Source organism: Colius striatus, chromosome 24 (assembly GCF_028858725.1).
Source record: "Colius striatus isolate bColStr4 chromosome 24, bColStr4.1.hap1, whole genome shotgun sequence".
Classification (NCBI taxonomy): Eukaryota; Metazoa; Chordata; class Aves; order Coliiformes; family Coliidae; genus Colius; species Colius striatus.
The window spans coordinates 3,211,375-3,235,027 of NC_084782.1; the positions used below are offsets into that span (position 1 = coordinate 3,211,375).

At 53.5% G+C, this 23,653-nt stretch overlaps 2 protein-coding genes across 2 annotated transcripts in view; both read left to right on the plus strand.

Moving 5' to 3' along the window:
- Window positions 1–8,565, plus strand: part of FHL3 (four and a half LIM domains 3) — a 30,083-nt gene extending 21,518 nt beyond the window's left edge. The window contains exons 2-6 of the mRNA XM_062014387.1: window positions 3,431–3,612; window positions 3,694–3,868; window positions 4,484–4,653; window positions 4,779–4,965; window positions 6,687–8,565. Coding sequence (XP_061870371.1) covers window positions 3,457–3,612; window positions 3,694–3,868; window positions 4,484–4,653; window positions 4,779–4,965; window positions 6,687–6,838 — 840 coding nt within the window. The 5' untranslated portion in view covers window positions 3,431–3,456 and the 3' untranslated portion in view covers window positions 6,839–8,565. The remainder of the gene's footprint in view (window positions 1–3,430; window positions 3,613–3,693; window positions 3,869–4,483; window positions 4,654–4,778; window positions 4,966–6,686) is intronic.
- Window positions 8,566–13,964: 5,399 nt separating this feature from the next.
- Window positions 13,965–22,646, plus strand: SF3A3 (splicing factor 3a subunit 3). Its single transcript, XM_062014608.1, has 17 exons — window positions 13,965–14,110; window positions 14,182–14,229; window positions 14,409–14,461; window positions 15,327–15,432; window positions 15,876–15,948; window positions 16,333–16,424; window positions 17,420–17,502; window positions 17,880–18,018; window positions 18,420–18,488; window positions 18,821–18,888; window positions 19,238–19,345; window positions 19,646–19,715; window positions 20,415–20,579; window positions 20,681–20,791; window positions 21,307–21,397; window positions 21,692–21,747; window positions 22,341–22,646. The coding sequence occupies exons 1-17, from the start codon at window positions 14,015–14,017 to the stop codon at window positions 22,416–22,418; spliced, it is 1,506 nt and encodes a 501-aa protein (XP_061870592.1). The 5' UTR covers window positions 13,965–14,014; the 3' UTR covers window positions 22,419–22,646.
- The last annotated feature ends 1,007 nt before the right edge of the window (window positions 22,647–23,653 follow it).

The following is a 23,653-nucleotide window of genomic DNA, read 5'->3' on the forward strand; positions in this document are numbered from 1 at the left end:
TGGAAGTGGAATCTCATCTCTGTGGGTTAACACCTTGGTTAGTATTTGAAGGTGTTGCTTGCATCAGCCCAGCACACAGGCAATGTTTACAGGGTGGTGCAGACTGCAAAGTATGAGCCCATGCTAATTAGCACACAGCACTGTGCCTTCTGTTCTGAGCCTCAATTAAAGGGGTTTGCCTTTAAAACTCCATCTCTCCTCAGGAATGGAGACAATTTCCAGGTTCCTTACTACAATCACAATGAGAATTAGGGGCTTTTGTACTCTTTCTTTTACTGTTTCTTTGGTCCCACCTTCCTCTTCACCATGAACTTGTTTCCTGGCAGTGCCATGTCCTCAGGGCTGAAGATGCAGAGTTTGCTTTGGCTTTGCACAGGGCTTTGACACCCTTTGCCCAGCCACCACATGTGAGACCAGAACAAAGGGAGCAAACAGCTTATCTAATACAAATAACCCCGAGCAAACTTCCTGGGGCTGGTCTTCATTTCTTTGCTGTGGAGGAAAAACAGACAGCACAGAGTTGGAGCCTGTACCTCACACAGCAGTGGCAGCCACACTCTGCTGCAAGGCCACATGTTTGCCAGCCCAGCTTGGCATCCACAGCCCAGCTTGGCATCCACAGCCCAACTTGGCATGCCCAGTGTGCAGCAGGCATAGGTAGATTTTGGGGAGAAGCCACTCAAAGTGGAGGCAAGTGTGGCACACTGCTTTAGGATCTTCCTCAGTATATCATTTCCAGAGGGTTTATATGGTTTCCACTCCCTCTTGTTGGGGTTGCCCTGTGGTGTGCACTGTGCAGTGAGTGGCACTGTGGGCACCCAATGCTGACAGTGCCAGCACAGGGCTAGCTGGGGGTCCTGCTGGGCTCAGGAATGCCAGCTGCTCATGGTGGTAGAGGAGGACTGTCACTACCCATGAGCCTGGGTGACAAACAGCGTTTGGGGTTGAAATGTCCCTGCCCTGTCACTTTTATTTTGGTTTAATCCCTTTTTGGAGCGTGGTGATGGCTCAGCTGCCCCAGACTTGCTCTGGCTGTGCCATGGCCCTGAGCTGTGGAGCTGGTGCTCACACCCCATAGCTCTCCTGGGGTTTGCTGTCTGGCACTGGGTCCCAAGGGTGCTTGTAGGGATGGGGGTTGCCAAGTGCTCAGGGCAGCAGTCCCTGCCTGGTTGGGGTGTTTCAGTTCCTCAGGGTGGCTCAGAGCTGTGAAAACCTCATCAGGGTGCTTCAGGGGTGTGAGAACCTCATCAGGATGGTTCAGAGGTATTAAAACCTTATGAGGGTGCTTCAGGAGTGTGAGTGCTTCAGCAGCCTTCTGTGGCTTTATCCTGCCCATCTCCCACTCCTCCAGCACAGCAGGGGAAATGCTGTCCCTTGTTTTGAGTTTGGGGCCTGGGGCTCAGGCTCAGCAGTGCTCAGAGCCTCAGTCTGTGTCACCAGCAATACCTCCATTCAAGTTGTTTTTCCTTCCCTCCTGTTTCCTGATGCCCTTTGACTCTGTATTACAGGACCACAGAGATAAAGCACAGCCCATTGAGCAAACATGGCAGCTCCTGCTCCAGCAACACTGTGGCTCACAGGGTAGGAGTGCTCATTAGAGGCCCTTTTATTACAGACACACCTTGGAAAGTTCCTTCCACAGAGCTGAGCTGGGAGGAGGAGGAGGAGGAGGAGGGTTACTAATTCGATTTTCCTTCTTTGCTGGAGAGAAAGGTCCTGAGTGGCTTCAGGGAGTGAAGGCAAGTGGGGCAGCAGAGGAGGAGGCAGTGGGTGAGAAGCAGCAGGAGCTGTGTGGAGGGTGCCCTGTGGGTGAGCACATCATGGGGGTACCCCAAGAGGGAGGGAGCACGGTGGGGGCAGAGCTGGGGCAGCACAGCAGGTTTGGTACCTTGGCACTCATCCTCCTGCCAGTAGCAGACTGGAAATTGCCCAGCCTAGCCTGGGCTGCCCTGTGCCATGGGCAGGAGCTGCTGTTGGGGCTCTGGAGGATGGGTTTAGCAGGGTGATGGCCCCCATGGTGTGGAGCTGCTGCCACAACCCCAGCCAGACCACCAACCCACCGTGCTGGAGGGCACAGAGGGGTCAGCAGAGCAGGGAACGGCTCAGGCAGCAGCTGGGCAACGACAGGGTCTGAAAAGGGACTTTGTTCCCCCTCTGTTGGTCACGTAGCCATGTGGGAACACTAGATTTATTCACCAGCAGTCCTATCTGCACATACCAGGCTTGACAACAGCTGGGAGCTGTGTGGCTTGACCAAGAATAGCCCTGGGGAGCTCACTGCCTGAGTCAGAGCTGTCTGGATCAGCTCCTGCCCTGGAGGCTGCCAAAGGCAGGGAGCACACAGGAGGGAGGCACAGAGGCTGTTGGTGAGCTCCCTGCCCCATTAAATGCTGAAGATTGAGCCATAACAGCTCTTTCTGAAGTGGGTGGGTTCACCAAGTGCAGCACTCTGCAGCTAACTGCTCAGATGTAATTCCATGGGCTTGTCTACACTTGATGGCAACCCTGGATTAAAGAAGGGTGTGATTTTGCAAGTGGAAAACTCCATATTTAGGAATAACCAGATTAAACCAAACAGAAGGGAGATACTCTTGTCCTCCAGTCAGTGCTCCAAAGAAAGCAAAGTACTTCCACACACCTCTTGTCTGAGAGGGAGACAAGGGCCAAGGAGAGATGTCTGATCTCCTGTGTGCACACCCCACATCTCTATTGCTTGTAAAAGCTTTCCCCAATCCTTTCTCCCTGGAGAGTGTTTGTAGCTGGAGCAACATGTGCAAAACAGTCTGCTGGGCTGTGGTTCCATAGCCAGGCATAGCATGGGGTGCCTGATTTCTGCTTCCCTGTGGAGCAGCTGCTTTAAAGTTCTGGAGAAGTTCCAGAATTTGACATGCTGACAGCCCCATCAGGCAGAGCATCAGCTCACAGGCTGTCAGGGGGAATCTTGCTGCTGGTCCAGGGCCATGCTGGTGGCTGAGTGTGGTGGGCTGCTTGGTAGACAGATGTGACAGTGGATGTGCACCCACACAGCACGTGCATGGTCTTGTTTTTGGTGCCAAATCAAAGCTTTTCATGCAAAAGAAAGGGAAAAAAACCTCTCTTTTGGTCCTTGCTTACACTTTGCTTCCTAGCAAGGAGGCAGACAGTGAGAAGCTCAACTGCATGCTTAGGTGTCCTGTTCTCTGAGCAGTCCCTAAGTGCTCCAGCTTGTGAACTTCAGTATAAACCTGAAGCAAGATTCCTGCCAGGTCTTGAATGTGTGCAGATGTTTTTGGAAGTGTGTGCAGCCCCAGAGCAGGTGCAGCAGCTCAGGTGTGTGTCCTGCCCCGATGGCTGCTGTTTGGTGGCTCAGTGCAGGGTCCTTGCCTGGTGCAGGGGCTGCAGGGGTAGTAAAGTCAATGATGACCCAGCATCTCCACCCATCTCTTGGCAGGTGAAGGAGGCCCTCAGACTGGCACCATGACAGAGTGCTTTGATTGTGACAACTGCAAGGAGTCCTTGTATGGGCGCAAGTACATCCAGATGGACAATGGCCCCTACTGCATCCCCTGCTACGATGCCCACTTTGCCAACACCTGTGATGAGTGCAAAGAGCTGATCGGTCACGACTGCAGAGTGAGTAACAGGAACCCATGGCTGGGGAGGGCAATTCCCTTGGGCAGTTGATCCCTCCCTCACCTGGGCTGTCCTCCCCAGGAGCTGTACTACGAGGATCGCCATTACCACGAGCATTGCTTCCGTTGCTTCCGCTGCGACCGCTCCCTGGCCGACGAGCCCTTCACCTGCCAAGGAGAGGAGCTGCTGTGCAATGACTGCTACTGCAGCGAGTTCTCCTCCAAATGCATTGCCTGTGAGAAGACAGTCATGCCAGGTAAAATGGGCAGGCTCAAGTGCTGCAGTTTGTTGTCCCACTGCTGGGTGCGACACTGGAGCAGCAAGGAAGAGGGATCAGTTTCTGCTCTTCTGCTCCATTGGCACTGTATAGAGTGGGATGGGCATTTTGCTTGGCTGGTAAGACAGCAGCATCCCCAGCTGCAGTCACCACAGCAGCCCTGCCTGTCTGTTCCCCTTTTTAATGGGGAAGTGAGCTGGGGAGGAGATAACAAAGGATTTCCTGGGCATTTTCTGGTGTGTGCTGACAAGAGGGGAAGGAATGACTGAAGGCGTGTGAGTGTCTCTGTAGATGGCCTGAGGCAAAGGAGTGTCTTTGCTTGGCCATTCTGGCACCATCTTCAGATGTAGGTTACAACAGGCATCTCTGCCACGGCCTGTGCTGGGAGCATGTTCCCACAGCCCTCCTCCTGCAGCTGTGGGCTTGGGGCCTCCCATCTCCACAGTCCTGCACTGCCATGGGGGGAGTGGGCACAGAGCTGAGTGTGCAGGACTGTAGTTTATCCTGCACAGCCTCCCTTGTCCCCTCTCTGTGTGTTTGTGTGTGTGTGTGTGTGTGTGTTGCACCCTCCTCTCACTGGGAACATCTCTGCAGGATCCCGTAAGCTGGAGTACAATGGGCAGACTTGGCATGAGCACTGCTTCATCTGCAGCAGCTGCCAGCAGCCCATTGGCTCCCGCTCCTTCATCCCAGACAAGAAGGATTATTACTGTGTGCCCTGTTACGAGAGCAAGTTCGCTCCTCGCTGCACCCGTTGCAAAAAGGTACGTCAGCCCCTGCCAGCCCCCCAGCGCTCTGAGCCAGGGATGTGCTCCTCACTCATATCTGAGCTCCAGCAGAGCTCTGTGGCTCATTTCCCCATGATCTCATGCCCACTGTCTTCCCACAGACCCTGACCAAGGGAGGAGTGACTTACCGGGATGAGCCGTGGCACAAGGAGTGTTTCGTCTGCACAGGCTGCAAGACCCCCCTGGCTGGCCAGCAGTTCACCTCCCAGGATGACAACCCTTACTGCATCAAGTGCTTTGGGAACCTCTATGCCAAGAAGTGCAGTGCCTGCACGAAGCCCATCACAGGTGAGCAGAAGAGCCCCAGGCAGGAGGTGTTTTTGCATTGCAGGGCATGACCTACCTGCCCTGTTTCCAGCCATGGGGTGACCTCTGGGGGTGCAGCTGCCCTCTCCAGTGACTCAGGCCTGTGTGATGCTTGTACTTGTCTCCACCATACGTGTGCTCACGTGTCTCCAGGCTCCTCAGGCCCCCTGGGGGCAAATGCTGGTGCCTTCACACACAGCCTCCACACAAACAACTGCAGCTGCTCTCTGAGGAACCCCATGAGAGAGAACTTTTGTTGCAGTGGTCCCAGGGCCACTTGTGTCCTTTCGTCTGTGTCTTTCAAGGCAGTGAACTGTGCTCCCTCTGCCCAGGAGTAAAGGCTGCCAAAATGACCCTTCACAGCATGATCTCATGTCCTAGCTTGTCTTGTGTGTGGAAAGACTGCTCAAAGTCAGGGGAAACCAGATTTCCAGCCATAGCTGGAGCAGCAACTGGTGCAGGAGAGTCTGGACTTGTTGTACCTGCCTAAGACAGGGGAAGCATGGGGTCCTCTTCTGCAGAAGCCCATGAGAGGGTCTGGCCTCCTTCCTGTCCTCCCCCACTTGACCTTTCCCTTTGCAACTGGTTTCTGTTGCTGCTGGGAAGGCAGGCAGAGCATGAATCAGCTGATGATTCAGAGGATGACTCTGGCTGAGATCAGGGCAGCTCCTGAGCACTTCACATCCCATCTGCTCCTTATCAGTTTGTCACAGTCCCAGGGAGAAGGGGGTTGTAGGCCACAAGTCCCACCACTGCAGCAGAGGAAGGAAGCTGCCCAAGGAGCTTCTGCAGGAGCCTGGGCTGGTGGCAGGAGGGCTCTTCCCAGGATGTCACTAGCACTGTCCCTGGAAGGAGCTGCTCCCAACAGCCTCCTCATTCACTGGGATCTGCAGCTCCACTCCCTGCTCCTCTCTGGGGAGAAAATGGTGATTCTGGTCTGGGCATCTCAACCCTGCAGACTCTGGTGTGACATCATTTTGGTCCTTTTCCCTGCCAAGAGTGGAGCTTCATATTTCAGATGGATTCAGTACTGGGGCGAGTGGGGTGTGCCACAGTGCAGCACTGCTTGTGGAGACCTGACCTGGAGATGAACAAGCCAAAGCTCATCTTGGAGAGGCCTCATCTGGAGTCCTGTGTCCAGTTCTGGGCTCCCCAGCTCAGGAGAGACAGGGAACTGCTGCAGAGAGGCCAGTGCAGGGCCACCAAGATGCTGAGGGGATGGAACATGTGTGTGAGGAGGAAAGGCTGCAGCCCTGGGGCTGTTCAGCCTGGAGAAGAGAAGCCTGAGCTCAGGGGCACCTCATTAATACTTACAAGTATTGAAAAGGTGTTTGCCAAGAGGAGGGGGTGACACTTTATTTTCTGTGGTGTCCAGTGGCAGGACAAGGGCTGATGGACATAAGCTGGAAGACAAAAGTGCCACTGGAACAGGAGGAGCAAGTCCTTTGGTGCTGAGCTGAGGGAGCCCTGGCCCAGGCTGCCCAGGGAGGGTGTGGAGGCTCCTTCTCAGGAGGTTTCCAACCCCCCCTGGACACGTTCCTGTGCCGCTGAGCCAGGGGAAGCTGCTGGAGCAGGGGCTGGGGCAGCTCTGCAGGGCCCTTCCAGCCCCCACCATTCAGGGATCCTGTGAAGGCTCAGGCTGAGTGGGAAGCTTATCCCAGTTTCCTCAGTGATCCTAACACTGCCCTCTGTCCCTCCTGCAGGCTTTGGTGGTGGCAAATACGTCTCCTTTGAGGACCGGCACTGGCACCACAACTGCTTCAACTGCGCGCGCTGCAGCACGTCGCTGGTGGGGAAAGGCTTCATCCCCGACAGCGAGCAGATCCTGTGCCGCGACTGCTCCAGCGACCTCTGAGCCTCGGACACACCCCGGGCCAGGGGCTGCCTCTACTCTTCAGGGTCTTTGTGCCAGACACCCCCAGAGCATCGCAAGGGGCAGGGCACAAGGAGCGGGAGATGGGGGCTGAGCCTGAACCGTGGTGTGTTCAGGGGGTTGCTGTGGCCCTCCCTGAAGGTTGGAGTCTGCTGTGCTGTGGCTCTGTGCAGAGTCAAAGCTCAAGCAAGTTGAAAAGGGAGCTTCAAGACCCACCCCCCCATTATTTACTCTTTTCTTTTGCTTCCTCTCTGCTCAGGCACAAGCTGAGCCCAGGGCCCCAGCCAAGCAAAGGGTGCCAGCAGCAGCTTCAGCGTTGGGTGCTGGATCTGCATGCTGCCTGCATGTATTTGCTCCCCCTGGCACAGTGCTGACTTTTTTCCCCCTCTTTCCCCACGTGCTTCCCTTGCTCTGTGTGATACGAGGCAGCAGCTCCTGGACCCTGCAGCTTGGCCATGGTGGCCTGTGTAGCAGGTGCCTTTCCATTAGTGCAGCTGGCCTGTGGCAGTCCAGGAGTGAAGGGTGCTCTCTGCCCTGTTTGGAAGGTTTGGGGACACCAGGCTGGAGTGTGACCAGGAGAAGAGCACATGTCCTCCCAGATGGGATCCACCACCAGATTTCTGTAGCCACCTCACCATTTGCAGGCCAGCCCCTTTGCTCTGCACATCTCCCTGGAGCTGCTCTCACTCAGATGTGGATGGGGAGCTCAAATAATTTGGGGTCCAGTCCAGATGTGCTGTGATTTCCCACAGCTGCCTCTGAGCTGGAGCTGGTGGTCCTCCCTGAGGTGCTCCTGGCTAAGCCCCAGAGCTGTGCTGAAGTCTGAGAGCACTCACAGTCCTGCTCCATCCCTCTCGTGGGGAACCATGGGATGGGCACTGCCTGCCTCGCTGAGCCACCAGCAGCACAAGTCAACACCAAAGCCCTCTCATTAATTCAGGGAAGGGAGTGTTGCCCACAGGCTGTGGCTGTGCTCAGGGGCTGCTGGGAGCACTGGAGGGGTCAGTGGTTAAGGTCAGAGAGGTCAGCTCAGGGGGCATTTGGGGTGTCCAGAACCTGCTCTGCCAGGGCTGTGTCCCCCCCTAGCCCCAGCATGCAGAGAGCAGCAGCTCCCCACAGCCACACATCCCTCCCTGTGTCCCAAGCAGCAGAGCAACACAAAGGTGGCACCTGGGCTGCCCTGAGCAGGGGCTTCACAACTCCTAAGTCCCTGCATTGGCCCTAACCACACAAAACAGGACACCTTGAGCAGTGGGATGCTCGTGCCCCCCTTGTCTCTGTATCCTTTTTGCTTCTGTCTTTGCTGGGGCACTTAGTGCTGACCCTGCTTTCCTGCTTAGCCAGCCATGTGCATTTCTGAAAGCTTCTTCTTTTGTTTGGTTTGTTGGGGTTGGTTTTTTTCCCCTTTTGTACTCTTTTTGTGATGAATACCTGGCATTTTGTAACCAACTGCAGGATGGAGGGGGGCTGTGTCCTCTGCCCCCCCATCCCCTGACTTCACTTAGGAACAGGAAATGTTATGCATGTTGAAGTGTTATTAACTCTGTATGCAGATCCTTGCTGAGCCCTCCTAGGAAAGCTTTGATGCAGGCAAATCAGAGTTTGTGTGTTTGAGGAGCTTGGAGCAGTCTCTAGAAGGAAATGTCCTGAACCTCAGCCTCCTGTGTATTTCCTACAGCTTTACATAATAAACCCTTTTAGTGACAGTCTCTCTCGTGTGTTTGTCAAACAGCAGCCCAGGACAGAGCTCTGTGTGAATGGGAGATGTGGCTCTGTGCTCAGCTCACCCCCAGCCCCAGAGCAGGGACAGCAAATCCCTGCAGCACTCCTGTGCTGGTGAGGGGATGAGTGTACCCTGCAGTTGACACCAAGCTAGGTGGGAAAGTAGATCTGCTTAAGGGCAGGAAGGCTCTTGAGAGGGCACTGGCCAGGCTGGAGCCATGGGATGAGGGCAATGGGATGAGGTTCAACAAGGAAAAGTGTCAGATGCTGCACTTGGGCCACACCAACCCCAGGCAATGATCCAGGCTGGGGCAGAGGGACTGGAAAGCTGCCCAGAAGGAAAGGAACTGGGGGTGTTAGTTGACAGCAGCTGAACAGGAGCCAGCAGCGTGCCCAGGTGGGCAAGGAGGCCAGTGACCCTGGCTTGTGTCAGAAATAGTGTGGCCAGCAGGAGCAGGGCAGGGATTGTCCCCTGTGCTGGGCCCTGGGGAGGCTGCAGCTCCAGGGCTGTGTCAGTGCTGGGCCCCTCACTCACTGCCACAGGGACACTGAGGGGCTGCAGCGTGGCCAGAGCCGGGCACAGAGCTGGGGAAGGGGCTGGAGCACAAGGGGCTGGGGAGGGGCTGAGGGAATGGGGGTGTTGAGCCTGGAGAAGAGGAGGCTGAGGGGAGACAGCAGCACTCTCTGACACTCCCTGACAGGAGGCTTCAGGAGGTGAGGCTCAATTGAGATTGGAGCTGAGGCAGAGCTGTTTACCTGAGAGGGGTGTCAGCCCTGTGCCAGGCTGCCCAGGGAGCTGGGGCAGTGCCCAGCCCTGGAGGGATCCCAAAGCCCTGGAGCTGAGGTGCTGAGGCTGTGGGTCAGTGCTGGGCTGGGCAGGGTGAGGGCAGGGCTGGGGCTGCAGCAGCTTCAAGGGCTTTAACAACCAAACGATTCTGTGCCTCCACTCCCCAAACCCCACAGCAGCATCAGCTGTGCCAGACCCATGGGTTATAGAAGAGGAACAGCAGCTCCCTCTTGCTGCTGTGGGTGGCTGGGGCTGGGAGACACCCGTGTGTCAGTGCTGGCTCAGCAGGGCTCTGTGGGGCAGGCAGGAGCCAGCTCAGCTCTGCAGGCGCTGCAGGGCACGATGCCCACAGCCAGGCAGTGGGTTGGGTTGTTGGTGGTCAGGCTGTGAGCTGGGCTGTGGGTCAGGAGCTGCCCCAGGCTCTGCTCTGCCCAGCTGCTGCACCAACTCGTTTCCCTGTGTGCAGACACAGCCTTGCCCTGCACTCCCCTCCCTGCACACGTCAGCTCTCAGGGGGGAGGTTTGGTGGGGAGGTTGTTGCAGCCTCCAGTCAGGGTACCAGTGGTCTCCTCCTGGCAGCCTTCCCTGAAGCAGTGCATGCTCATTACTCACTGTTATCAGCCAGGGAGCCATTTATTCCTCTAACATCTGAAAGTATTTTCCCCAGATTCCTTTACATTTACTAACAGCTGCCAGGTTTCCTCTGGGCTTGCCTGGCCCAGCCCCCAGCACCCTCATCCATGGTCCATTCCCCCTGCAGAGCAACTCAGCTCCTGTGGGTGCTGCTCCTGGGTGTGGGACCATGGCACTGCCTCTGTACATGCACAGTCCAGGCTCCTGCAAAGGTTCTGGTGACTAACAGGGTGTTTTTGAAGCAAGGAGGGGTGGTTTTTTGGTGCTATTATTGCCCTGTGACCTGCACCAGGTTCTGGTTTGGCTGCTACTTGGCCTCAAAGGGTGAGTGAGCAGCTCCAGCCTTGGAGGTTTCCAGCTGAGCCTGTCCTCCAGCAGCAGCAGCAGCAGCACAAGCTCTTGTTTCTGCAGCACTGTTTCCAGGGATTAACCACAAAAGGTTTCTGTAGAAAGGGCCCCCTGGGCTCCTCTTTCAGTCAGCCTCCAGAGCCTCACGTTTTTAGCCAAAAAAGGAAATGACCCAGCTGCATGGAGCACTGGAACATCTGGATTTTATCCCTGTCATGAATGGGTCATGGCTGTGCATGGCCCAGTGATTTATGGGAGGGGGAGGGTGATGTCATGCACAAACATCCCCTGAGACTCCAAGAGTGTGGGTCTGAAACAGTCATGAAAATATTATTAAGCACAGGGGTGAGGGCAGGGCCAGGGCTGCTGCAGGGGTGAGGTAGGAGGGGGAAACTTGCTGGAAGCCCAGGGCAGCACTGGGAGGAGGGGGGGGTGTAGAATGAGGCGTTAACCCTACGTGGCCAGGCTCAGGACATGCATTTGCAGCTCTGATGGGCAGAGCCAGGTCCAAGCCACAGCCCCAGTGAGGTGTCCTGAAGGATTGCTTCCTCTGGCACAGTGCTGGGGTGCAGCCACGGGGCTTGGGCAGGGATGGGGATGGAGACAGGGACATGATGCTCCCCAGTGCCTGGAAGCAGCCTAGAAGCAGCAGAAGCAGCTTAGCTCAGTGCTAATGATGGCTACTTGCTGCTGCCTGTGCAGTGGTGCCTGTGCTGGGCACGTGCCAGCCACGGGCTTCCTCCTCTGGACACTGACACTGCTGCTGCTGGCTCAGGCTCACTGCAGGCAGTGGTTTCACTTCCCAGGGGTTCATTGTCTTTCCAGCCAGGGTTTCCCCCAGAGGAGAGCTGGCATGTTGGGTACAGAGTGTGTGGCAGCAGCATGTGCTGCTGTCCCAGAGCTGACAGGAGCTGCACAGCTGGGTGGGAGCTCTGCCTGCTCCTGCCTGCACTTGGGCAGGAGGGAAGGGCTAATTCCAGCTCCCAGCTTTTCCAGCTGTAGCTGCACACAGGTTCAGACAGTGTGTGGGATTGCTGTGCTGGTAGTGCCTTGTCTGAGCCCTCCACACTGGGCACAGACCTGCCTTGGCTGCTTTTCTGTCCCTCCAGCTGCTTGGTCAGGGTGAAGCTGGAGGTTCAGGTTTGGCCCCACAATGGTAACAGGCAGAAAGCCAGTGTTAAAGGTTGAATAGCTCTCCTTTGTCTCTGGTGTTAGGAGGTAGGGATGTGGTTATAGCCAGGCTGAACCCTGCAGGCATCCTTTGAATAGTCTCCCAGGTCCTTTTTTGTTGTCCTTTCATCCCCACCCTGCCAGGGCAGCACCTAGGAAGGGTCCTGGGGAGTGGGGAAGGAAGGGCAGCTCAGCACAAGTAGGTTTTCTCCCATCATCCCACCTTTCCTTCCAGGAAAACTGTGTGCTGCCCTTCCTGGGCCTGTCCCACAGCCCAGAGGCTGCTGCAGCTGCAGCACATGGCACCCAGGGGTTGCAGGGGCTGCACTGCTGCCCAGGGATGCAACAGCAACCTGCTCCCACCCCAGCATTTGTGTGGGGAGGCCAAGCAGGGGCTGAGCTTGTCCCCCTTCCACCATCCTCATGCCAGCAGCCACGTGTCTGGATGGGACATTGCTGCCTCTCAACCCCTTCCCATGGCAGGGCTGAGGTTTCATGCAAAGGGAAATGGAAGAACACTGCATTCAGAGTCTTATCTCTGTCTTTATTTTTAGACAGGCATTCCTGAGGAAGAAATGACGTGCTTTGGGGCAGCCTGGAGTGCAAGAGAGTGACTGCAGACCATCTTCCTACCTTCAGTGGCATTTTCTCCCCAGTGAGCCCTGTTCCCAGGGCAGGATGGTGTTTGTCTGCCCATAATTCAGCCCAGGCTTTTTGGGGTTGTTACTTTTGGCATCAAATCATTTACAATGGATGGCAGCAAAAGACATGGGAATGATTTGTTTGTGAGTTAAAAGGTGATGACAGCTTTGCATGTGGCAAAGGGAGGGCAGAGCAGTGCCATGGTCTCCCCTTGGTGTTTAGGGTGGGTCTAAGGAAGGCAATTAGAAGCCAGGTGAGAGTGGAAGGTTGCAGGCAGGGTTTCTGTGGGAGGCTTTCCACCAGGATCCTGTCACTCCAGCACAGTCACGTTGAAAGCCTGTCAGGCAACAACAGCCTGCACTTCCCAGGTACCAAGGGCAAGAGCTGTGACCCAGGAGGGGCAGAGTAAGGGCTGCAGACCAGATCCTACATGCTGCTTTGTTTCAGGCATGTTCCAGTTGGGCCTCTGATTCATGGCAGTGTAACGCTGCTGGAGCCTGTGTGCTCTGCCAGCTGCTGCCAGCCCAGCTGTGTGGGCTGGGGATGGATCCTGCCCTGCTGCAGGGCTGAGAGCTCGGCCTGGGGTGGGTGCACACTGCTGGGGGTCAGGAGCTTTGGCTGGGTGACAGTGATGAGCATGGGTGGCAGAGGCAGCTGGAGGTGCCAAGCCTGGGCATCCCCCTGCCCAGCATCCAGCCCTTAGAATCAGTCTCAAGGGTTAGAAGGGACCTTGAAGCTCATCCAGTGCAACCCCCTGCCAGAGCAGCAGCACCTAGAGCAGGGCACACAGAGACTCATCCAGCTGGGTTGGAATGTCTCCAGAGAAGGAGCCTCCACAGCCCATCTGGGCAGCCCCTGCCAGTGCTCCCTCACCTCAACAGGGAAGAATCAAGCCCAGCACTGACCCACAGCCTCAGCACCTCAGCTCCAGGGCTTTGGGATCCCTCCAGGGCTGGGCACTGCCCCAGCTCCCTGGGCAGCCTGGCACAGGGCTGACACCCCTCTCAGGGAAACAGTTCTGCCTCAGCTCCAGCCTCAACCTCCCCTGGGGCAACTCCAGCCCCTTTCCTCATCCTGTCATTAATTACTGGGGAGCAGAGCCTGACCCCCAGCTCCCTGCAGCCTCCTGTCAGGGAGTGTGAGAGTGCTCCTGGCTGCCCTCAGGCTCCTCTTCTCCAGGCTCAACACCCCCATTCCCTCAGCCCCTCCCCAGCCCCTTGTGCTCCAGCCCCTTCCCCAGCTCTGTGCCCGGCTCTGGCCACGCTGCAGCCCCTCAGTGTCCCTGTGGCAGTGAGTGAGGGGCCCAGCACTGAGCACAGCCCTGGAGCTTCAGCCCCTCAGTGTCCCTGTGGCAGTGAGTGAGGGGCCCAGCACTGACACAGCCCTGGAGCTTCAGCCCCTCAGTGTCCCTGTGGCAGTGAGTGAGGGGCCCAGCACTGACACAGCCCTGGAGCTTCAGCCCCTCAGTGTCCCTGTGGCAGTGAGTGAGGGGCCCAGCACTGACACAGCCCTGGAGCTTCAGCCCCTCAGTGTCCCTGTGGCAGTGAGTGAGGGGCCCAGCACTGACACAGCCCTGGAGCTGCAGCCTGCCCAGGGCTGTGTCCAAGCGCACCGTCCCTTCAGCTGCAGCCCGGCCGCAGGGGGGTGATTTTGGGGCTGGCGGGAAGCGGCCTGCGGCGGCTGCAGCCCGAGGGCCCGGCCGGGCCGGAGCCGCCTCCTCCCGGCGCCCCGAGGCGGCCGCAGCCGGAACGTCGCGGCCGGGCGCGGGCGAGGCCGGAGCCGTGCGTCGGGACACGGGAAGCGGCGCGGGCGGCGCAGGAAGCGGCGGGCGGCGGGTTCCGGGCGGGCGCGGGACGATGGAGACGATCCTGGAGCAGCAGCGGCGCTACCACGAGGAGCGGGAGCGGCTCATGGACGTGATGGTGAAGGAGATGCTCACCAAGAAATCCACGGTGCGCCCGGGGCCGCGGGGGGACGGGCTGGGGGGCCGCGGCCCGCGCTGACGCTGTTCCTCTGCCCGCAGCTCCGCGATCAGATCAACTCGGACCACCGCACTCGGGCCATGCAGGACGTGAGTGCGCCGGGGCCTGGGGCAGCGGGAGCGGGGCGGGAGGCTGCCCCCGCAGCCCGGGCTGGGCTCCGGCCTGGGCTGCGGGCCCCGGGGGCGGCTCGGGCCTGGGGGCGGCGGGGGCGACCGGGGCCGCGGCAGCGCGCTCAGCGACATTCGCTTCTCTCCGGGCGCTGTTGCAGAGGTACATGGAAGTGAGCGGCAACCTGAGGGATCTGTACGACGACAAGGACGGGTGAGTGCCTGCACAAACGCCTCGCCTGGGGCACGGGCAGCTGGAGGGGGGGTTGCAGGGAAGAGTTTGCAGGCTCTTTGCAATCAGCTGTAAATAGCAGAGAGACCTGGCCCAGGCTGCCCAGGGAGGGTGTGGAGGCTCCTGCTGTGTAGAGCTTCAAAGCCCACCTTGGTCATGTTCCTGTGTGACCTAATCAAAGCAAACCTGCTTTATGAGGGCACTGGACTAGATGATCTCTAAAGCTCTCTTCCAACCCCTACCATTCTGGGATGTGAGACCAGGAATCAAGTTTTGGAGACTAAACCTGCTAAAGCAGAAGCCAGATTGCACATGCTGGCTGCACACATTGTGTTGTTGGCTTGGTTTAAGTCATAGGGGGAGGCCCTGAGTTGCATCAGAGGTTTCTAAGTGGAGATTACAGCAGGAGATGTGGCCCAGAGCCTCTTAACTGTAAACCTGTCAGACTCTGAGGTTAATGGGATGAAGCTGGAACACAAAAAGATCCATTTAAACATAATAAAAGACTATTTGACTGTGAGGTGAGGGAGCCCTGGCCCAGGCTGCCCAGGGAGGGTGTGGAGGCTCTTTCCTTGGAGGTCTTCAAGACCCACCTGGACACGTTCCTGTGTGACCTGATCTAGATGGGATCTGTTTCTGCAGGGAGGTTGGACTGGATGATCTCTAAAGGTCCCTTCCAACCCCCACCATTGTGTGATTCTGTGATAATGTGACTTTCTGAGGGTCTGCAGTCAGTCTAATTGGGGTTTTGTGGGATCAAAATGCATCACTGGACCTACAAAAGCCTGTATTGGTGTCAATGTGTTTCTGTTTCCACTCATAACCTGTCCTTCTGTCTGGCTCCCAGCTTAAGGAAGGAAGAGCTCAGTGCCATTTCGGGGCCAAATGAATTTGCAGAGTTCTACAACAGACTGAAACAAATTAAGGAGTTCCACAGGAAGCACCCAAATGAGGTCAGTAGTGATGTGCTCCAGAAGGGTTGGTGACTTGTGGTCTGTCATTCCTACAATGAACAGCCCTTTCCCCCAGTTGAATTGCCTTAATATACACATAGTAAGTACATTAAAACATCACCTGAGAAAAGATGATGTTCAAGGTCAGGTGATGCTTGGGAGGCAGTGTGTCAGCTCCTGTGAGAGGAATATGAGCAGGAGGAGATGCAAAATGCCAGCCCTGTGCTGTGTGTTAGCTCAGGAACATCCTGCTGCTCACCTCCATGCAGTCATCCCTTTCTCCTGCTGGCTAAACTCAGACTTTTCTTCTTTGTGCCAAAGCAATGATGAAGAAATCTTTGCAGTTACCAGTTGTACTGTTTGCAGGCTCTTCTGCTTTTGTATTAGTTGTTCTGGGATATTGGCTGAAGTCATTTTTCCTGTATCTTCTGTCTTTTGTGAAGATCTGTGTTCCAATGTCAGTGGAGTTTGAGGAGCTGCTGAAGGCCAGAGACAACCCAAGTGAAGAAGCCCAAAGTGAGTTTGTAGTTGTACTCTGAGGCTAGTTTAAGAGAAAATCCAGGGCTTGCTTGAGAGGCATTAGGTAATGGCTTGTTGCATCTGGTTTGCCTGTCTGAGTTCTTCCTCTCTTTGCTAACTGACTCCTGAAAGTCTCAACTCTTCCAAACTGCAGCCTGTGGAATATTCCCCAGTAGTGCTGCTTCTCCTGGGGCATGTTCCACTGTGCTTACACTGAGCAGCACTCTGGTGTCTGAGCAGTCACCATCCTGCCTGCACTGTAAACATCTTCCTTAAGCATGAAGCAGTCCACAATTAATCCTTTTTGAGTTCTAAAGCAGGTGTGTGGTGAGCAGAGAAGATGAAGCTCAATAATAAAGCTCTTCATGATCTTCCCTACAGATCTGGTGGAGTTCACAGATGAGGAAGGGTATGGACGGTACTTAGACCTGCATGATTGTTATCTCAAGTACATTAATCTCAAGTCATCAGAGGTAAGAGGCTCCATCTGTCTGGGCAGCTTCAGTGCTCAAGGCCAAAGGGTTTTTCTTCAGTTGGTTCATAGTTGGAGGTGGGTTTTTTTCTGTTACATGGATAAGTTTCTTTCCAAGTAGGTATTTCAAAGTCACTTTGCACAGAGAATCACAGAATGGGGGGGGTTGGAAGGGAACTTCAGAGTTCATGCAGCCCAACCTCCTGCCAAAGCAGCTCCACCTAGATCAGGTCACACAGGAACGTGTCCAGGTGGGTTTGGAAGCCCTCCTGAGAAGGAGCCTCCACACCCTCCCTGGGCAGCCTGGGCCAGGGCTCCCTCACCTCCCTCAAGTAGTTTTTGCTTATGTTTCAATGGAACTGTTTGTGTTCCGGCTTCATCCCATCACCCCTTGTCCTGGCACTGGATACAACAGAAAATAGTGATACCCCAGCCCCCTGACACTCACCAGTGAGATATCTGTAACTATTAATGAGGTACCTCTGAGCTCAGGCTTCTCTTCTCCAGGCTGAACAGCCCCAGGGCTGCAGCCTTTCCTCCTCACACACATGTTCCATGCCCTCAGCATCTTGATGTCCCTGCACTGGCCTCTCTCCAGCAGTTCCCTGTCTCTCTTGAGCTGGGGAGCCCAGAACTGGACACAGGATTCCAGATGAGGTGTCACCAAGGCAGAGGAGAGGGGCAGGAGAACCTTCCTCCACCTTCTGCCCACACTCACACAGATTGACAGCATCTAAACTCTGAATGCTGCTTCATGACTCCCATCTTTTACTCTGTTCAATCCATCCCTTTCATTGTTGATGTCAGAATGGCTTTGCCCAAAGCCTCTGGTTTCTGCTGTTAAATACCAGGTGCCCGGGGCAGTGTGTTAGTGCACAGAGAACCCTGTGCCTCTGCAGTCCAGAACAATGGCATCAGATAATGCTTTTCTTCTAGTCTGGAAACTGGGTGTTAATTTAACTGCATGTCTCTAAACTCAAACTGTTTTGCCCTTAGAAACTGGATTACATCACTTACTTGTCCACCTTTGACCAACTCTTCGATATTCCCAAGGAGCGAAAAAACGCTGAGTATAAGAGGTGAGCTTTCTGCCTGCCTGCTTCTCCTAGGACAGATGCTGAGAAGGAATTTGCATTTTCAGTGTACAGCTGCTAAGATTTGAAGTTTACCACTCCAAGTTAGCCCCTGTGAGTTGGCTCACTGAGCTGCAGTGACTCAGCCCTGTGTCTGAGCCCTGCGAAGACAACACTGCACAGCAAACGTGTGCAAAGGCCACACTCTGCTCTGTGGAGGCACCCCACTTTATCTTACCAGCTAGAAATCATGTGTTGGAAACTCTCATCATGTTGATGACTTCCCTTTGGAGTACTGGAGGAGAATCACTCTCCAAAGCTGTGTTTAGAGCAATGTCTGGGAGGTTGATGGTGAATTACATGTGCTTGTGATGACTCTGCAGGTACCTCGAAATGCTTCTGGAGTACCTGCAGGATTACACTGATCGAGTGAAGCCTTTGCTGGACCAGAATGAACTTTTTGGGAAAATTCAGACTGAGTTTGAGAAGAAATGGGAAAATGGAACATTCCCTGGATGGCCAGTGAGCATTGTTAAAGCCATGTCAATTCTTCTGTGTTTGGGATGGGGTTTGTGTGAACCATTTGCTTACAGCAGCCAGAGCAAAGGTGTTGATTCTGACAGCAAAGTTGTGCAGTTGGGTGTCACAATGATGCAGGTTCATAGTAACTCGAATTTGAAAAGCAACCAGTTGGAAATGAAGTGGTTTTTAAGATTTGGCTGCTGCTCCTTTACTCAGTTGAGTGACTTTTTCTCTCTGAAATGAGCTGCATTTCCTGAGGTTACAAGATTATGTTGTGGACATGTCAGATCATAGAATCATAGCATGGTAGGGGTTGGAAGGGACCTTCAGAGATCATCTAGTCCAACCCCCCTGCAGAAGCAAATGTTCACAAAGACCTTGCATGTGCTTTTTCTTGGCAGAAAGAGACCAGCAGTGCACTCACTCATGCTGGAGCCCACCTGGACCTCTCAGCATTTTCCTCTTGGGAGGTATGTTAGTGCTACATTTGAGCAGGTGGGAGCTTAGTCATGCTGTTTTGTTTCATAACTTCACTTGCTTACACTTCCTCCTCTGTCTCTGTGCTCTCTGAATAAACCCAGTTATGCTGGTGACTTTATTACTCCCATTAGAGGTTGGAAAGATCTGGTTGGGTTTGTCCCATTCCTTTTTGCCACGAGGACTGCTGCACCCTTGACAGTCCTTGCTTCAGTGCTCTTTGTAGGGTTGTTTGTTTCTTCTTTAATGAGTTTAAATGGACATAAATTCATACTCTGTTTAGTTACCAGCTCCTCTCTTACTGTGATTTACTTCAATTGAGCAGGAGTTGGCCTCCCTGGGACTGGACAGATTAAAATCAGCCTTACTGGCGCTGGGACTAAAGTGTGGCGGGTAAGGTGGAGTCTTTTTATAGTTCCTTTTCACTTTTTGAGCTCTTCTTGTTTTGCATTCCTTTAAGGGGTAGTTGTTTTGTTGTCTCAGCTGTACAAGAATTGTCTTAATGATGTTTGAAGGCCAAAGCAGTGAGAACTGCTCAGGCCATGCTGCAGTGTACTGTTTTGAAAGGTGTCCTGGACTCAAGTCTCTTCTGTAGAAAGATTTGGCTTAAGGGATGGAGACAAAGTTGTAGCAAATCTCATCTCTCCAAAGCTAAATGTACAAGTTTGGTGCATGAATTCAAGTACTTCTCAGGAAACACAGAGCCTTGGTTTGGACTCATCTCCATCCTGCTTCTCCACAGGACTCTGGAAGAACGTGCTCAGAGACTTTTTAGCACTAAAGGCAAGTCCCTGGAAGCACTTGATCCTTCCTTGTTTGCTAAGAATCCAAAGACAAAAGGAAGCAAAAGGTGAGTTGTTCAGGGCCATTCTGAGGTTGGTGCTGTTCTCCTGTGGATGAAAAGTAATTCTATAGACACCATTTATGTATAGTCATGACAGAATGGTTCTTGGAGTATTAGAAGCTTTTAGGGATTAGCTGTTGGAGCTGGATTTGTGCCTCTGAATGCAGTTTAGCTTACATGAGCTGTTTGGTGCTCATTTCCATTCTCTTGCTGTGTACAAGTCAAATTTGTCTTTAGGACTTGACTGACCATGTGATCTTTGCAGTTGTGGAGTGGACTTCATCAGGGTTCTTTATCTGTTTCCAGAGACACTGAAAGAAATAAAGACCTTGCATTCCTGGAAGCTCAGATTTATGAGTATGTTGAAGTTCTTGGGGTAAGGATTTTACTTTATCTTTGAGCTTTTGCTTTCAGAGCTGTCAAAGAGTGAGTGGAATGTGTCCTCCACATCTGTACCTGGTGCTTTCCTAGGCAGCATGCCTAGAAGACTTGGGTTTCTGTCCAGAGTCATAAAGTTGTAAGGTGCATGTTAACAGAGAGCTTTTTCTATCAGGAGGCAGCATATGATGATTACACTTCCATTTCCATTAGCTAATTATTTGGCAGGCTTCTGTGACCAGCCATGTCTTGTGTCTATCCCAGAGCCAGGGACAGAAGCTCCATGTTCCTTTGGGGATACCTGCCTTGTCTTTTTGCTTTGGAGTTGGTTTTCTTTCCTTCTCCACACATCCACACACCAGTGGAGATAATTTCTACCTTATGCTTCAGTCACAGGGTATTGCAAACCTTGACTTGTTGTGCCTTAAGCCCTTGCTTCAGTTTGGGGTGATTGTTTTTAGCAGGGTGACTGTTGCCTTTATTTGCCACCTTGGGATTGCTCATTTTTCCATCCTTTGGAAGCAAATATCCTACAAACTTCAGTTGTTGGGCTAAGTAAAAATGAGAGATGTCTGGTTAGTACTAGTCTTTCATTCCCCTCCCTCTGTACCTTGAGGAAACATCTCCCACTCCTGGAGTTTGTCCTTATTGCTGTCATGCTGTGTAAACAATTCTTTCCCTCTTTCTCACCCTCTAGGAACAGAGACACCTCACTCATGAGAACGTGCAGCGTAAGCAAGCACGGACAGGGGAGGAGAGGGAGGAGGAAGAGGAAGAGCAGATCAGTGAGAGTGAAAGTGAAGATGAGGAAAATGAAATCATTTACAACCCCAAAAATCTGCCTCTTGGTTGGGATGGCAAGGTAACTGTGGGGAAGTGGGAGATGTCACTGACCCCACACTGCTCTTCTGGTGGAATCTTCCTTGCCATGTGGCCTGATCTTTGTTTCTCTTCTCTTGGCAGCCAATCCCATACTGGTTGTATAAATTACATGGTTTAAACATCAACTACAACTGTGAGATCTGTGGTAACTACACCTACCGTGGGCCCAAGGCTTTTCAGCGCCACTTTGCAGTAAGTAACCTTGTGCCACACAAACACCAGCACTGTGCTCAGGGGATCTTCACCATAAGGAGCTGGTAAAGTGCCTGAGTGGCTCTTCTTCCACTTCTAAGACATGAGTCTGGGCTGATGCCAGGGGACCATGTGGTTGGAGCTATGACTTATGTAGGAAACACTTGAGATGTTTTCTGTAGGATCTCTTCTTGTCTGAATCCCAGCTCCAAAATCCAGGGCTGACTGGTGCAAGGTGCTTTGTTGCCTGCCAGTGTATTATTACTGTCTGAAATACAGAAATCAAGATTTTAAAAGACATTTTTAGCCTAAACCCCTCTCTTTTTAATAGGATATTAATATATGTTAAAAATATCTATAGACACCTAACTATCTGTGTATCTGTATAAGGTATCTGCCTATATGTATTGGGATACTGAATTTTGATGGTGTCTGTTTTGCTCTTTCCACACTTTACTGTGCTTTTTTAGTCTTTGACAGTCCCTCTCATGCACTGACCTCTTGCTCCTCCCCAGGAGTGGCGACACGCTCACGGGATGAGGTGTCTGGGCATTCCCAACACTGCACACTTTGCCAACGTCACACAGATTGAAGATGCAGTCTCATGTAAGTGTGATGACAACAGGGAGCATCGGTTCAGTCATAAGAACACTCATGTTAGCTCTCACCCCGAATTTGTCTTGCTCTACAACCAGAGAATAGTTTGAGGGAAGAGGATAAAGAAACAGGGGGTGTGTGGGATGATCCTTCCTTGGCCCATCCCTCCCAGCTCTTCAAAGAGTGGCTTTTTGTCTGTCTTGGGTACCTACAGGAGCAGATACTTGCTGACATTGCCAATGGAGTGTTCATTTGTTGCTTATGGGAAATGGCATCAGATCTTGTGTGACTTTGTATTTACAGTGTGGGCAAAGCTGAAACAACAGAAGGCTTCAGAGAGATGGCAGCCTGATACAGAGGTGAGGTGTTAGATGTGGATGTGTCTGGTGTCACAGAACCCCCATTTCCCTTGCATGGGCTCTGTCAGAAGCATTTCTAAGAGAGCCCTGGGTGCTGGAGAGGCAAACAGGGAGTTGTGCTGCTGGTTGCACAGCTCCTGTTAGTGCTGATGCATGAGAAGCATTTCATGTGATGTCCTGGGAAAGTACTTCTGACAGGACAGACTCAGCCCTTTGTGTAAGCAGCTTTCACACACTCTTTTAGGGCACCAGTGTCACCTTCCTTTGGTGAGAAGGAAAAGGAGCTGTTGTGAGCAGCATGTTCACTTGCACCAGGGCCTTTTCTTAAGCTTCTGTCTCTAAGTGTTTCTCAGGAGTACACAAGCCAGCTGTGGGCAGTGTAGCCTGTAGCACAGCTTGTCATTATTCTCATATGGATGAGCTCTTCTTACCTTTCTTCTACCTGCTGATACATCTACTGCCTGTCTTCCTGTGGAGAGGTTCTTGGCAGGATGGTTGTGTTCACTCCATACTGCTGGAGCTCAGTGAGGTGCTGTAGTACAACCTGACTCAGGCTACATCCATGTGTCTCTGAACTCTTTGTTCCATTCTAGGAGGAATATGAGGATTCCAGTGGGAATGTGGTGAATAAAAAGACCTATGAGGACCTGAAACGTCAAGGGCTGCTGTAGCTTCTCCCCAAGCAGAGGCTCCCACATCTGAGAAGTGAAGTGTCAGCAGCTCTCACTCCCCTTCCAACATTTTCTATGTGCATGAATATAGATTTCAAGGCTACTTTATAGAATCCCTTTCTAGTCAGCCCCTTGTGAGAAGCAGACTTGTGATGTTGTTTTCTATTGATAAAAAACACCCCACCCTACAAAAATAAACTTGGCTTTAACTTGGGAAGTGCTGAGGAACTTGTCTCCTCCCTTGTGCCAGAAGGAAGAGCTGTGGTTGTGATGCTGTTAAAATGCTTTTTGTGCACTTGGAACTGTCAGAAATAATTGCTTCTCTCTTTTATTCCCATGCTGATGGCATTTTTGATGGTGAGGATTGACTTTCTGTCCAGCACATGTGAATGCTGACCATGACTAACAGAGCTCTGCTCTGCCTTGCTGTGTGCTCTGAGTGTTTTGCTTTTCTTTGGGCTCCTTTGCAAAACAGATTAGTTTGCCTTGTGGTGCTGCTTTTACCCCTTTGACCAGTGGGATTTGTTTTCAGGGAGTTAATCATAGAATCCCAGCATGGTGGGGGCTGGAAGGGCCCTGCAGAGCTGCTTCAGCCCCTGCTACAGCAGGTTCCCCTGGCTCAGGGGGCACAGGAACGTGTCCAGGTGGGGTTGGAAACCTCCTGAGAAGGAGCCTCCACACCCTCCTTGAGCAGCAGTGACTGTTGTGACTCTGGGAGCACTCTCAGTGCTCAGGGGTGACTGTACAAACCCCACAATATGGTACTGCCATGGGAATTGCAGGTCTGCTGAGGAGGGGTGGGAGGTGTGTGAGCAGCTTTGCCAGGCAGCTCTCCTGTGAGGCCAGACCTGGTCTGTGTTGCTTCCCCAGAGGTGCTGCCTGGTTTCCTCACTTGCTCCAGGCAGTGGGGTTCTCCCAGCACAAGGGCTGTGGTGCCAGGCCAAGCAGGTGGGAAATGCTGTGTGCAAGGGCACACACCCTGCTGCCTCTGCTGCTGCTGGCTCTGTGAAGATCTGATGGCACAGAAATAAAGGTCTATGTGTCAGTCTCCCACTGGTACTGAGGTGTCTTGAGTGTGGCTGAACAGGAGAGGCATGGGAAGGGTTTGGGCTGCTGGCTGGCCCCTGGGAGCCTGGTCCTGTGGCCAGCACTGAGGCTTTGCTCTGCCAGCCCCTGCAAGGTGCCACAGGCTCAGAGGCATCCTGCAATGGTGAAAGGAGCCGGTCTGAACCCAC

Coding starts and splice junctions, on each gene's coding strand:
- SF3A3 (XM_062014608.1), top strand. CDS start 14,015: ATGGAGACGATCCTGGAGCAGCAGCGGCGCTACCACGAGGAGCGGGAG. Junction 19,716..20,414: donor AGTATGTTGAAGTTCTTGGG/GTAAGGATTTTA, acceptor CTCACCCTCTAG/GAACAGAGACACCTCACTCA. Junction 20,580..20,680: donor CTCTTGGTTGGGATGGCAAG/GTAACTGTGGGG, acceptor TTCTCTTGGCAG/CCAATCCCATACTGGTTGTA.